The sequence below is a fragment of the Leucopleurus acutus genome (genome assembly GCF_964270905.1).
Source record: "Leucopleurus acutus genome assembly, chromosome: 2".
Classification (NCBI taxonomy): Eukaryota; Metazoa; Chordata; class Mammalia; order Artiodactyla; family Delphinidae; genus Leucopleurus; species Leucopleurus acutus.
In genome coordinates, this window is record NC_139143.1 from 145,477,252 (window position 1) to 145,490,710 (window position 13,459).

At 45.1% G+C, this 13,459-nt stretch overlaps 1 protein-coding gene across 5 annotated transcripts in view; it reads left to right on the plus strand.

The window, feature by feature from the left end:
• The window catches only part of DAB1 (DAB adaptor protein 1), a gene marked incomplete at both ends in the record, with an annotated part of 275,176 nt that overhangs the window by 251,929 nt on the left and 9,788 nt on the right, over nucleotides 1-13,459 (plus strand). For 4 of the 5 annotated variants that reach the window (XM_082832328.1, XM_082832331.1, XM_082832329.1 and 1 more), the window contains 3 exons: nucleotides 5,607-6,155; nucleotides 9,938-10,065; nucleotides 10,429-10,512. In XM_082832328.1, coding sequence (XP_082688454.1) covers nucleotides 5,607-6,155; nucleotides 9,938-10,065; nucleotides 10,429-10,512 — 761 coding nt within the window. Of the gene's footprint in view, nucleotides 1-5,606; nucleotides 6,156-9,937; nucleotides 10,066-10,428; nucleotides 10,513-13,459 lie in introns of those variants that run through there. The other variant, XM_082832330.1, reaches the window with a different exon arrangement.

Below are 13,459 nucleotides of genomic sequence, written 5' to 3' on the forward strand. Positions count from 1 at the left end.
CTGCACATTCAGATTCTGCTTCTTCAGCTGCTAAAAAAAAAAAAAAAAAAAAGATAGATTACCTCCAAGATTTTTTTTTTTTTACCTCCAAGATTTTAATTTTTAGAAAGTAAGTCTAAAATTAATTTCAGTTAGCGTATTTTTGCCACTCTTAACTCTACTTCGGCTATGCTGAGACACAAAACTGGGCTTCAGCTGGTGTTAAACTGTCTGCCGTCTTCCTCCCTTAACCGGCCTTAAAAAGCACTGCAGCTGTTGAATCTCCGGCTCCTGTCCCTAATTGCCCAGCCAGAGACCGGGAGATGGGAAATGACCTGGGGTGTGCAGCACAGTTAATAGGCTGGGTTTGAACCCTGGCTCAGCCGTTTATTTGTAAGCTTTAGGCTCCTGGGCAAATTACTTAACCTGTCAGAGTCAGAGTTTCTTCATTTTTATAACTGAATTTAAAATAATACTTACCTTGCAACAATATCATGAGAATTAAATGAGAAAATAAAGTCAAGTGCCTCTGAAAAATGCTGGCACGTTGTAAATGCTCGATGTGGAAAATGCTGTTATTATTATTACTCTGACGTCTAAAGTAGAAGAAAATATGTCTTCTTCTTACCTATATTTTTTTCCTTTGCCTTCTTGGGATGTTCTCTTAAAAAATGCATGAAATAAAGTTTAGGTCTTTGACTTCCTGACTGCACACGGCGGAGCTGGCCTGAAGGGCTTGGAGAATGTGCTCTGTATGAGTACAGACCCTGCCACTAACCAGCTGTGTGACACTCAGCTATATCGCTTTGGAGCCTCAGGGAACTTATCTGTAAAATGGGGATGATAATTCCACCTCATAGAGCTGTTCCCGAGTTAATACATGTAGTATAAAACATTTAAAACAGTGCCTGGCAGTGTTTACATAAGTAAGCACTCCGAAAACGTTCTCCGCCCTACTCACTGGGGGACCCTGGCTCTGCTACCTACCCTTGCTGTGTAGCCACATCAAACCTTCCCCTCCTGAAGCTGTAGGTTCCTTGTATGCAGATTAAAGAGATACTGATAATAGCTACCCCAGAGGCTTGTTTGCAAGGATCGACTTCACAAAAAATGTGAGCTCCACTAGAGCAAGGATTTCTTTTTTTTTTACTGTCTTGTTCTTCACGCATCTCCAAAGACAAACAGTGCTTGGCACCCAGGAGGGCCATTTTTGAACAAATGAATCAAATGATATAATGTAGATAAGAGGTACCATATAAGTTCTGTATATATGTTGGAGGAGTCCTTTAATTTTCACTATTTTCTTCCATTTTAGTCTGCTTTTTTTTTTTTTTTTTTTTTTTTTTTTAATAATGAGGATATCCCCAGGTGCCAGCATCTGGTTATAAATTGCGATTTTCAACACTTTTAAAAATCTAACTGCAAGACAGTAATGCAGGTGTTTCCTTTCACTGCACAGCAAGGAGATTTATGATTCATCTGGACTTCATGGCATAAACAGATGCTCCTTGGCACCTCCTCCCTCCACTGTTGAATGTTAACCAGTAAACAGTTGCTAAGCTGGTAAGTGGCTGCAGTGGCAACCACGCAGTGGTTTCCCATGTTCAGCGCTACTGCAGCCCTGCCACTGAGATGTCCCTTCAGGGAGGCACAGTGCCACGTGGCCCGAGAGCCTTGGCTCACAGGTCTGGGGAAAGCCCCCACTGCAGGGATCCCTCCCACCCAGGAAGAGCAAGTGCGACCTGCAAGTTCCCAAACATGATACCCAATTACCCTTGTTGCCTTTTTTTTCTTTTGAATATTGTACTTTGTTCTGAAGCAGATGGCATGAAGCCAGGGAGACATGCTAATAGCTCTCTCCAGAAAAGTGTGCACAGCCCATCTGTTGGCTCCTTGTGGAAAAAAGGAAAAAAAAAAAAAGATAGTGGGGGGAAAAGCCTGCCACCAGCAGTAGACTGACTCATCAGAGATCATAGCACTTACGGATGCTGGAGTTTAATTGGAGACTTAGAAAAATGCAGTGAAGGCATTTATTCCACTGTGACTCATTCACCTCTACCTAGAGCCTTTCTCCAGCCTCCAGCATTTATGGAGCAGTAGATGTGTGCCCAAAACTGTGCTAGACGCAGAGGGGGGAGGGAGAAAGAAAGAAAAGGTTCCTCGTAGCGGGAGTTTTCCAGTCTCATGAGGGAAGACAGAATCACCGGGCAATTCCGACGCAGTGTGACAAGTGCCACAGTGGAGATGATCATGGGGGACTGTGCACTCCCAGAGGAGAACCAGCTGAGTCTAGAGGGCAGAGGTGATGCTGAACCACGTCTCAAAGAGCAAAGGAGGGGCAGCCATGTGAAAAAGAATTAGGGATGGCTTTCCAGGCAGATGGACCCACAGAGACGAGAGAACAGGTTGGGTTGTTTGCAACTGCTTCAGGGAAGGGTGCCAGTGGGAGAGCAAATGGAAAATGGGGGTGAGGACGTGGAAAGGAACTGACCCCAAAAGCTCCAAAGTCAAGCTAAGGCCTCCGGGCCTCATACTTAAGGTAATGAAGCTGTACAGCTGACCTTTGGACAACACGGGCCTGAAATGCACCGGTCCACTTACACGTGGATGCTTTCCAAGAAATACTGCAGTAGTACTAGATATGGTCTGCGGTTGGTTGATTCCGTGGATGCAGACCCAGGTATACGGAGGGCCAACTATGAGTTATATGCAGAATTTCCACTGTGTGCAGGTGAGCGCCCCTAACCCACGCGTCGTTCAAGGGTCAACTGTATCTGCATTTTAGAACAGTCGTCTGGTGGCAGTAAGGAGGGTGGGATGGGAGCCAAGCAAAAAAATAGTCTGGCTGGAGGCGGAAGCCTTCCATCCATTTACCACAATGGGCACCAGGGTTGGTGTGATGGCAAGATCCATGGGCAGGTCTTCACTCTGTCGGACCCAGTGCCCCTTTTTTATAACAAGGATTTGTGATGTCTCCTTTAATATTTTGAAATGAAACTCATAGAGAATATAACCTACCTACTTGGTTTTTCAGAAATCAATATAATGTCCTAACTGTAATATAAAGAAGAAATAAAGGAAACTGATTTATAATAACAAGATAATATATAGCAGTGAGGAAATACTCAGGTAAAAGTACACTAGAAAACATACTAAGTGGTCAGGTGTGTGTACCTATGACTAGAATCACCACAGGTTCAGACAACCAGTACAGGAGTGTCATGCTTCCTCCAACGCCACGATCAGGGACCGTGATTTTCCGAGTTGGTGAACAACTCCTGACAGTGTTCCAAACAAAACGAAATATAGTCTCCCCTCAAATTACACAGTTCTTACATTCCTGGAAAATGTAGTGCATTAAAACTGTGCAAAGAAACTTTGATTTTCCATGTGATTCAAAGTCCAATCTAGTCCCTGGTGGCACTTTTGGTGCTGTAACCTGGGTTCCCGGTTGGGGAACTAAAATCCTGCAAGCCACAGGGTTGCGCCCCCCCCCCCGAAAAATAAATAAATAATAAAATAAAATAGTCATTAAAAAAATCTAGTCTATACTCAAATAATCGCAAACAGAATGCTGACATTTCTTTGTCATGCACGTTATCTCCCACATTATAGAAGGTCTAGTGTCAGTGCTCTTGGCCCCTTAAATGCCAGTACTGTCTGGCCGCGAAATTATCATGACAACCAAAACACACCCCAGAAATTTCCTAGTCATGCCTTAGGAGGCAGTAGCACTCCCACTGAGAACCATTGAACCCTGTCAAAGTCAATCAGAAAATAAGAAAAACAGTGTTGCCAAATTCTTAGTCTGTTGGTAGGTTCAAGTCACTGCATTATTATGACAGACAATGTAAGCAAGTTGCAAGTTTAAATGTCAGCACCAATGCCTCTTCACCCCTCTCATTTCCGGGCACTAGGACCAAGGTGATCTGATAAGGATATTGTCTGTTTTGTTGCCACTCCTGCCTCATTCCATAAAAGTATTTAACACTATTAGATTGATCAGTAGGAAGCCCGTGTGTCTGTCTCTACCCCACTACTGGAGCCTCCTCTGACCTTGGAAGGAAATGGACTGGCTTTGAAGTTGGCTCCATCCCTTATGAATCCATTGAAGGGCAGATCTGAGGCTAGAGCATGAGTGAGGCAGCCCACACGGGATTTCTCTGGGCTCACCGGAGTCACTGACACAACCCAGGACATGCCCAGTGCCCCTGCACTCGCCAGTCTTCCATTTGGAAGTTGCTAGGATACCGTGCAACCACCCTCTTCTTTTCCTGGTCTCACTCCTCCTGTACCTACAAATTCCTTCCAATAGCCATAAAAATGCATATTTTCAGAGGCCGTCTACTCTGCCTGGACTGGTCATCTGTCTCCTGGGCATGATTGCACCCTGAAAAGGGTGGGGACCCCTGGAAGGACATGGGAGTCTCCTCCAGGCCCACAGTGAGCTAAAACATTACATGGCTAGACCAGCTTTACCGACTGTGCTAAGATCAGAAGTCAGTCTTGGCCATCTGGGTGAGGCAGTGGGAAGAATGCTGGCTCTGGGGACAGATGACCTCAGTTCAGGTCCTGATCCCAGCTTGTCTCAGCTGTGTGAGCCTGAATGAGGTGCTTTTCTTCTCTGAGCACCAATCTCCTTATCCCTCAAATGGAGATGATGATACCGACCCTGCAGGGATTTTGTGAAGATGTGAAGCACCTAATACTGTACGTAGCATGTTGTAAGCATTTAATAGGTGGAAGTTATTATTGTTTCTATTATCATGGTACAGAGTATCACTTGTGCTCCTTTTAAAATGACTAGATCTCACCTGAAAGGAATAATATAGCAAAGAATTACGGTGACATATGTGAGTACGCCCCCTGGAGTTTTGCAGTGCCCAACCTATGCCACTGTATGAGGTGGTCCTGAGTAGATGCTAACTTACATTTTTTTTTAATCTTTAAATTAACCCAATGAGGCACAGAAGGTACTTTCTACCCATTTTACAGATAAGGAGAGACTTAGAGAGCTTCTGAAGCTCTCCCCAAATTCCATAGATAAGAAGTGGCAGCCTGAATTTTAACCTTGGCCTCTAAAACTCCAACATTTTGATTCTTAATCATTTTGCACACCGCTTCGATGCTGAGAAGGAAGATGTTATAACCTGGCTTTACAACAAAGAGCTTGACTCTTAGAGAGCTGAAGCATTTGGGAATGCCCTGAGTCTAGCAAGAAGGGGAGGCAAGATTCAAACCCAGATGTGCCTGGTTTCCAGCGCTCTGCCTTTTCCACTGAGACACACTGGCTTCTGAGGTTGTGTGATGTCAGAAACCTCTAAGCATTATAAGACTATAAGAACTTTAAGAACTATAGTAATATTATCATTACTCCCCAGATCTCTGCCTGGTGTCCCCCTCACTGTATTCTAGTCTCTGCTTACAAGTCATCTCCTCAGAGCGGTTTTCCCTGACCGGGGCTCTAGAAGACAGACTCCAGGAGAGCAGGGACTTCTGTCTTACTCACCTTTGCATCCTAGCACACAGCCTGACACTCAACAGTTGCTGGGTCCCTTTCTGCCCATCACTTGACTCCCTGAATAATTCTTACCCAAGGCGCCTGACTCTTCTTTTTAACCTTGCAGGTTATGTTGCAATGGGCGCCGTCCTCCCATCCTTCTGGGGCCAGCAGCCCCTTGTCCAACAGCAGATCGCCATGGGTGCTCAGCCAGCAGTCGCTCAGGTGATGCCAGGGGCTCAGCCCATCGCATGGGGCCAGCCGGGTCTCTTCCCTGCCACTCAGCAGCCCTGGCCCACCGTGGCCGGGCAGTTTCCGCCAGCCGCCTTCATGCCCACACAAACTGTTATGCCTTTGCCAGCTGCCATGTTCCAAGGTCCCCTCACCCCCCTTGCAACCGTCCCAGCCACGGGTGACTCCGCCAGGTCAAGTCCACAGACCGACAAGCCCAGGCAGAAAATGGGGAAAGAAATGTTTAAGGATTTCCAGATGGCCCAGCCTCCACCCGTGCCCTCCCGCAAACCTGACCAGCCCTCCCTCACCTGCACCTCAGAGGCCTTCTCCAGTTACTTCAACAAAGTCGGGGTGGCACAGGATACAGACGACTGTGATGACTTTGACATCTCCCAGTTGAATTTGACTCCTGTGACTTCTACTACACCATCGACCAACTCACGTGAGTGCCCTTCTCTGAAGGCATAAACCCCCAGGGATCAGTTGATGCCTTGCTTCTGGCGTCAGAGAAATCACCTCGCTTGCATTCCACAGGCCTCTTTGTTTATATGACTGCTGCTACGAATAGCCTCCCGTGATTAGGTGCCAATCCTACGCACCTTCTCCACGTGCTTTGTATTTATTATTTCTATACTCCTAACAATGCGAGCGGCAAGTTTCGTTAGACCTGTTGGACAGATAACGAAAGTGAGATTCAAAGACAAAGAAAATAGGCAAAAGGGTGGAATCGGATACAGCCCTGTTATTTATCTAGCATGTTACTCTGGCCCTTAAGTTTCTGTTCCCTTGCACATCCATTTATTCATTTATGTATATCCCAGCTCTGACACATAGATTTGGGTATGCCTTATTGAACTAAAAATGAATGGTGTATGTGCATTTAAAAAATGTTAGGGACAAGTATAAAAAATTAGAAAAGTAAGATCAGGAGAAAACACAGGCCAGAGATAGAGCAGCCATAAGGCCTCCTACAACTGGTAGAGTGGCAGCCAGAATTTGCTCAAAGCTTCAGGTAGTCAGAACGCTCTGCACTGGGAATCCAGAGAGTGGCGTGATTACTTACTAGTTTTGTGTCGATGGGCAAGTCATTTTACTTCTCTGAGCCTCAATGTCCTCATCGGTCTTAGGCTAAGGGTCATAAAAAGGATTCAGTGGTACATGTTCTAAAACATTACGTGCCTCCCGGAGTTGGAAGTATTTTTGTCATCATTGTTATGGCGCACTGAGCGGGTTTGCGCAGTCTTGGACTGAGGTTCTCATCCTGCCTTCTCCACCCCAAACTGTGTCTTCGGGCGAGTGTGTGACTTCCTTTAACCTCAGCTGTGTCTTGGGTAAAATAAGTGAGCTGGCTTCAATAGCTCTGTGCCTTGTCCTGGTTCTGGCATATTCGGTGATTCTGTCCCAGCTCCCTTTTCTATGGCCAGCATCTGGAAAACCAGCCCTGTGCAGCCAATCAGAATCCAGATGTACTTGGGCACACCGATGCCTGGTTGACACCACCCGGGGAAGGTGTCTGGTGATCCAGCCTGTGCCTTGACCGTTGATAAGGGGAAGGAAAAGGCTCATGGAACAGTGAGGTTGGCGTTTTCATTACTGTCACAGATGGTACGGATTACTGCTTAGCCAGTCCCGTGAATTGTCAAAAAAAATCTAATGTTAACACAATTAGATAGTGTCACTTCAGCAAGGTTTGGGATGCTGTTCTGAAAGTGAACCTCTTCTATGGGTATAAATAACCTACTTCCTCTCAGGCCATATGATCTACATGGTGGGGGCATCTCTATTCACTCCAGCTCACGGGGTTTCAATGAAGAATCATGAATAAAAAATGAAATGCTAAAGAAATGACAGCCATGCAGAAAAAGCAAGCATCTTTTGAAGACAAATGTCTCTCTTTCAAGGGGCTTGTGTGCCAGCTATATATATAAAAGAGGGAAGTTTAAGTTCTTTGAGGACAGGGAATATGTCTTAATCATCCTCGTGCTGCTACACTTCTCGTGATGGTTGTGTGGTGTCTGGCACATGGGATGTGTTTTGGAACGACTGTAGAGGATGAAGGTACAACACAAAGGCTACTCAGCCACTGTCGTGTGTCAGAGCGGGAGATTTTGGTCCAGATAATTTTTTGCTGTGGGCGGCTGTCCTGTGGACTGTAGGATGTTTAGCAGCGTCCCTGGCCTCTAGCCAGGGCCACTAGACGCCCGGTAGCACACATCCTCTTCCCCTACCATGATGACCAAAAATGATTCTAGCTAGTGCCAGATGTCCCTTGGGAGTAAAATTGTCCTAGATTGAGAACCACAGTTTTAGAGTATAGAGGTATTCTACAAAACCTTCTAAAGGTTCAGATGCTTGCATAAATAAACTTCGAGTTTTGCATCCCACTGATTCCATCCAGTAAGTATGAGCAGTATATCTCTCAGAATCGGCAGCTCTGTCAGGGTTCTCAGCCTTTAGTAAGCAAGAAACCATGTCAAACACAGTTCAGAATCCAATTACACTCATAATTATTAAGCATCTACCGCATATCAAGGTGTTTTCATAAAGCTTATCTCTTTTAAACTCTCTCTAACTGGTTTGTTCTATAGGCATCTCATGAAACAAAACAGACTTCCTTTTAAATTAAAAAAAAAGAAACAATGTTTTATTTTAAAGAAAATGAGCGCAACCTATCTTTTTTTTTTTTTTTTTTTTTGCGGTACGCGGGCCTCTCACTGTTGTGGCCTCTCCCATTGCGGAGCACAGGCTCCGGACGAGCAGGCTCAGCGTCCGTGGCTCACGGGCCCAGCCGCTCCGCGGCATGTGGGATCCTCCCGGACCGGGGCACGAACCCATGTCCCCCGCATCGGCAGGCGGACTCTCAACCACTGCGCCGCCAGGGAAGCCCGCAACCTATCTTTATATCCTCTTATCCATCAGCATCACCTTTCGAATGTTTTGAGTGGAGAGGAAGCAAAAGTACACCTCAAATAGAAATAGAAAAGCACAGTGGACTGAACACTGTCAGATGTGTGTTAAATCCCAGTGCTCCTGCTTCCTGGTTGTGTTAACTCTAAGAAAGGCACTTCACCTCTCTGAGCCGCAGTTTCTTCATCAGAAAAAGACAATAGGTACAGTAGCACCTTGCAGGGTTTATATTAGAGAGCATAATGAATGCAAAGTGCCTAGCACCGTGTCTAGCTTGCTGGCCCGCAATAAATAGCATCATCATTCTAAAGAGAGGTTCATCGAGGCAAAAGCAACCCACCAAGTTTTATAATCACTGTCTGATAAGCAGCCAGATTTTGTAAATTCTGGGATGTAATGGCAGGGAGGCCTTGTCAATGGCTTTTGAAATTCAGCTACTGAATCAAGCCACGCCTCCCCCCCCCTCCCTTGGGGCTGAGCCAGCGCTGGGTATTTTCAATGCCAATTTAGACATTATTGAAAAGAAAAACAAAGAAATTATTGAAAGGAAAGTAGTTTCTAATGGCGTATTTATTATAAACCTCTGGGATAAAGGAGACGAGGGAAATGTGGGAAGGTTAGGACAGAAAATGGAGATCCTTATGGAACAAGGAGAAAAGTGGCAGCTGTGAAGTTGCCATCGGCTACATTCATTTTCCCAGATCACTGAGACACTCTATTCAGCACGTGTTTATCAAATACCTACTGTGTGCCAGGATACAAAGCCTGCTTCTACCACTTGCCAAGTCTGTGGCCTTGAGCAATTTAGCAATCTTCACCTTCCTTATCTGTAAAATTGGAAGAACCCCACCTCGAAGAGGCTTTATGCGGATCAGCGATATCGCCTGTAAAATTTCTGATGGCTTGCGACACATAGAAGGCACTCGATAAATGCACATCACTCTCCTCTTCTCTATTTATTCTTATTGAAATAATTACATGAAGTTAAGAAAGAAGACTGTAGTCCAGCAGGTCTCAATTTGAGTCTGCAGAAACACAGAATTGCTGATTCAGTAGGTGTATCTAGGGTGGGGTCCAAGGATTTGTATTACTATCAAGTTCCCACCAGCTCCTTCCTGACCATCAAATTTGTGAGAGGACAAGATTCATAGGTACAGAGGAGATATTAAACTGTTCAACTGATTTGACTTGTGATAGGAAGGGAGGAGTCCTGGGATTTGACTTGAATATAATCATATCCCTGAGGTTTCTGTGGGGTATAAACGGTTGCTGCCGGACACTTAGGATGTTTTCTTTTTTCGCCTGGTCTCTATGTAGCTCCAACCCCAGCCCCTAGACAGAGCTCTCCATCCAAATCATCTGCATCCCACGCCAGTGATCCGACCACCGATGACATCTTTGAAGAGGGCTTTGAAAGTCCCAGCAAAAGTGAAGAGCAAGAAGCTGTAAGTGACCGATCTGTTCTTTCGGTTTTGTTTCTTTTTTTTCTTCAATTTAAAACCTCTGTATCTGAAATGGACAATGCATGAGGAAACCTATGTAGAAAAGAATGCTGGCTCAGACTCTTAAGTTCTAAAGGGGTGACTGAAGGCGTTTTCTTTTATGTTCAAATGAGCAGCTGAAAACCGTTATCCTTTCATTAAGTTGTTACTACAAGTTCTCACATTTGCGGAAGTGGCATCCTCTAAAGGAAGTGCTGCCTCCTTTAAAATAACAGAGTATATGTGTGCATGAAAATATGCCCAGCTGTCTTATATTTTCAATTACTGAAAAGAAAAAAAAAAAAGTGTTATCTTCTTGTGTTCTAGCCTGATGGGTCACAGGCCTCATCCAACAGTGATCCCTTTGGTGAGCCCAGTGGTGATAATATAAGTCCACAGGCCGGTAGCTAGATAGCACAGGTCTGGGTAGGTATGTGTCCTTTTGATCTCCCACCCTTAAGCCATCCGCTTTCCCTTTTGCTTGTTTGTTACCTCAAGTCACACCCCTGATGTTTACATCATTTCGCCTTGCCTGGTGTCTGTTTTCCACCTTGTTTATCCTCATGGATGCATGACCTTTGACATATATTGGGAGGTAGGGGTAGAGGTGAGGAGTGGGGAATGGTCGTATTTTATTAGTGATATATTCTGAGGGAGGGGGTGTTGCTAGCAGGAGGCATGGTCAATGCTACTGAACGTGGACTCAGTGTCTAAAATCATCAACATTCTGAGATGGACACATTCTGCCCACCCTGATTCATTCTCAGTGAAGTACGGTCCGGATGCTTCAATCTTTTAAGCAGTGTGTCAACTGCATTTGCCTACACTCGGCAGATCTAAAATAAGGTCACCAACCAAACACACTGAGAAGCCAGACTAAGGAACAAAAACAAGCAGTGCTTGAAGTAAGGTTGATAGAGATGTGAGATCATCGTAGTCCATTTTGTCTGGCCAAAAGGGGCCCCCGCACCCTTTCTGACGTGAAAGTGGAATTCAAAGCTCAGAGACGTGTCACGTTCGCTTCTGAGGCTCTGCTGTTTGCACCTGTGTTACAGCCTGTGGTTTGCCACCAAACCACTTCAGACTCCATCAGCAGCGGCTTCAAGAGAGGGGTACTTACATTTACTAGAAGTGGGTTTTGGCACTTGAATTTTAATACATCTGATTTTATGGACAGAAAGAGGGGCTGATGAAGCGAACTTTCCCAGGAGACAGAAGTACCCCTTGTTACCCAGGCATGATTTCTAAGGTCACTCCTTGACAAATGTGTTCAATTTTCATATACTTCTCTAGTTTTCCATAAACGTGTAGGACTGCAAGGCCCTACCGACAGAGCTCTGTTTTTAGACCTGAACATTATGGTCAGAACCATTAAAATGGTAAATAGTTTTCACTGTTCGTAAGTGGATTCTCAGGCTACCTTGGAATCAGTTGCAGTTCGTGTGTAAGTTATTTTGATGGTTCTCGAAAGCTCATACAGTGTTTTGAAAGTGCATTTTGCTAATAGATTTTATGATTAAAGAATCTCACATACCATACTTTTTGCCAGGCTCGTACAGTGTTTTGAAAGTGCATTTTGCTAATAGATTTTATGATTAAAGAATCTCACATACCATACTTTTTGCCATGTTTCACCTCAGTACGATAGCACATGAGAACACATCATGCCACGCACATGCCCATCTAAAAATCCAGTCTTGCATAGCTGTTTGGGGAACTTGTGATACAGGCAAAGTCAATGTTCCAGGAAAGACAAAAGTTGGAGATGATGGGTGGATCCCTTGGGAAGATTCCCCCAGAGGTTTTTCTACCCCTTACATATGTTTTATTTCACATGCTCACCCTTGCCTTGAAAAATTTGATGAATGAACTGGAGGTGACAAGAGCCATTCATCAGCGTAACAGCCAACATCATCCTAAAATTGAGTTCTTCTAGAGACTGAAGGTGACGTGCAGCATCTGCAGGTCGATGTTTCACTCCCTCATCGTTACGAGCCTGTTCTGCTTGAGACAGTCGTACAGGCTCTTCTGTGAGGCTTCAGCCTGTTCCGTGTTTGACATTCTGTCTAGAACCCCAGGCCAGGGTTGAGTTGTGAATGGACGTGGCATGGTCTAGTGGGAAGAGCTCAGAATTTGGAACTTGAGTTCAAATTCTAGCTCAGCTACTTAAGAGCGGGAAATCTTGGGCAAGAACCATACTTGCTGTTGCGTCTTGGTTTGCTTATCTGCTGAAAGGGCCTCATGTATACATTACGTTAACTAAGATAGCATATGGAGACAGGTACTCGGTCCTCGGCTTAAAAAAATCTGGTTCTGGAGCAAGAGTGAGTTCAGAATCTGGCGCTAGCACTTATAAGCTATGTGACCCTCGTGAGACGTCATAATAATTCTCGATCTGATTTTGCAAAATGAGGGTAAAAAGAGTGTTCTCCTCATAAGCTTATTGTTTGGACAATAATCATAGGAGGTGACGTGTGTGGAGCTCTTAGCACAGCATCTGACACAGGGAAAGCAGCCGAGAGCTGTTAGTTGCCATCGCCGCCACCATCACCATCACCATCAGCGCCACCCCCATCATCATCCTGTGTGCTCAATAAATGTGGTTCGCCACTCCCTTGGATTTTATACGTTTAGCCCTTACGTCCTCGTGTTGAATAAATTCTACCAGAAGGACCCAGGCCACTGGCTGGGAGGCTTTGCTTTTTACTTTCTATTTGCAGGTAATTAATTTTCAATATGCCTCAAAATAGCTTCGGGAAAAAGAAAAACCCTACTACTTAGTTTTCTGGGACCCCTGTTAGGGCCTCACAGGCTGCCTCTCACTTCTCAAAACATGAGCAGCCTTATCTTAGATTCACATGTAAATCATAATAAGTAGCTCCCAGCTCCACAGGAGGGCTGGGCTGTAATCTTCCGTGAAACAGTTTTCTCCCTTTGAAGGCTTAGTCTGGCAATTACACAATTGCCTATCAAGAATTGCGTCCCAAGAGGCTGATGCCAGCCTTGCCGACACATCCCTTAAGACACCCATAAGGAAAGTCCAAATGAGCCTTTTGGGCCCCTCCTTCAATAGCAGTATAAGCCACGTTTGATCTGTCTCCATTCCATTCACCCGTCCACCCAACTGGAAATTTACTGACTGCAATTTCTTAGGGCCTTTCCAGGCATTTGGAAAAAGGATACCATGCCGGGGGAGTTCCGTCCATGGCTCTGTTTTCCCCGCTGCCTCCATACAGTTGGAAAGCAAGAGTCCCAGCCTTCTTATCACCCTTGCAACCATTATCTCCAGCTGCTTTTTATTAGAAGTGCCCGCACAATTCTGAATAGGTAGGGGTGACATCTGTTGATAAGTTAAAAC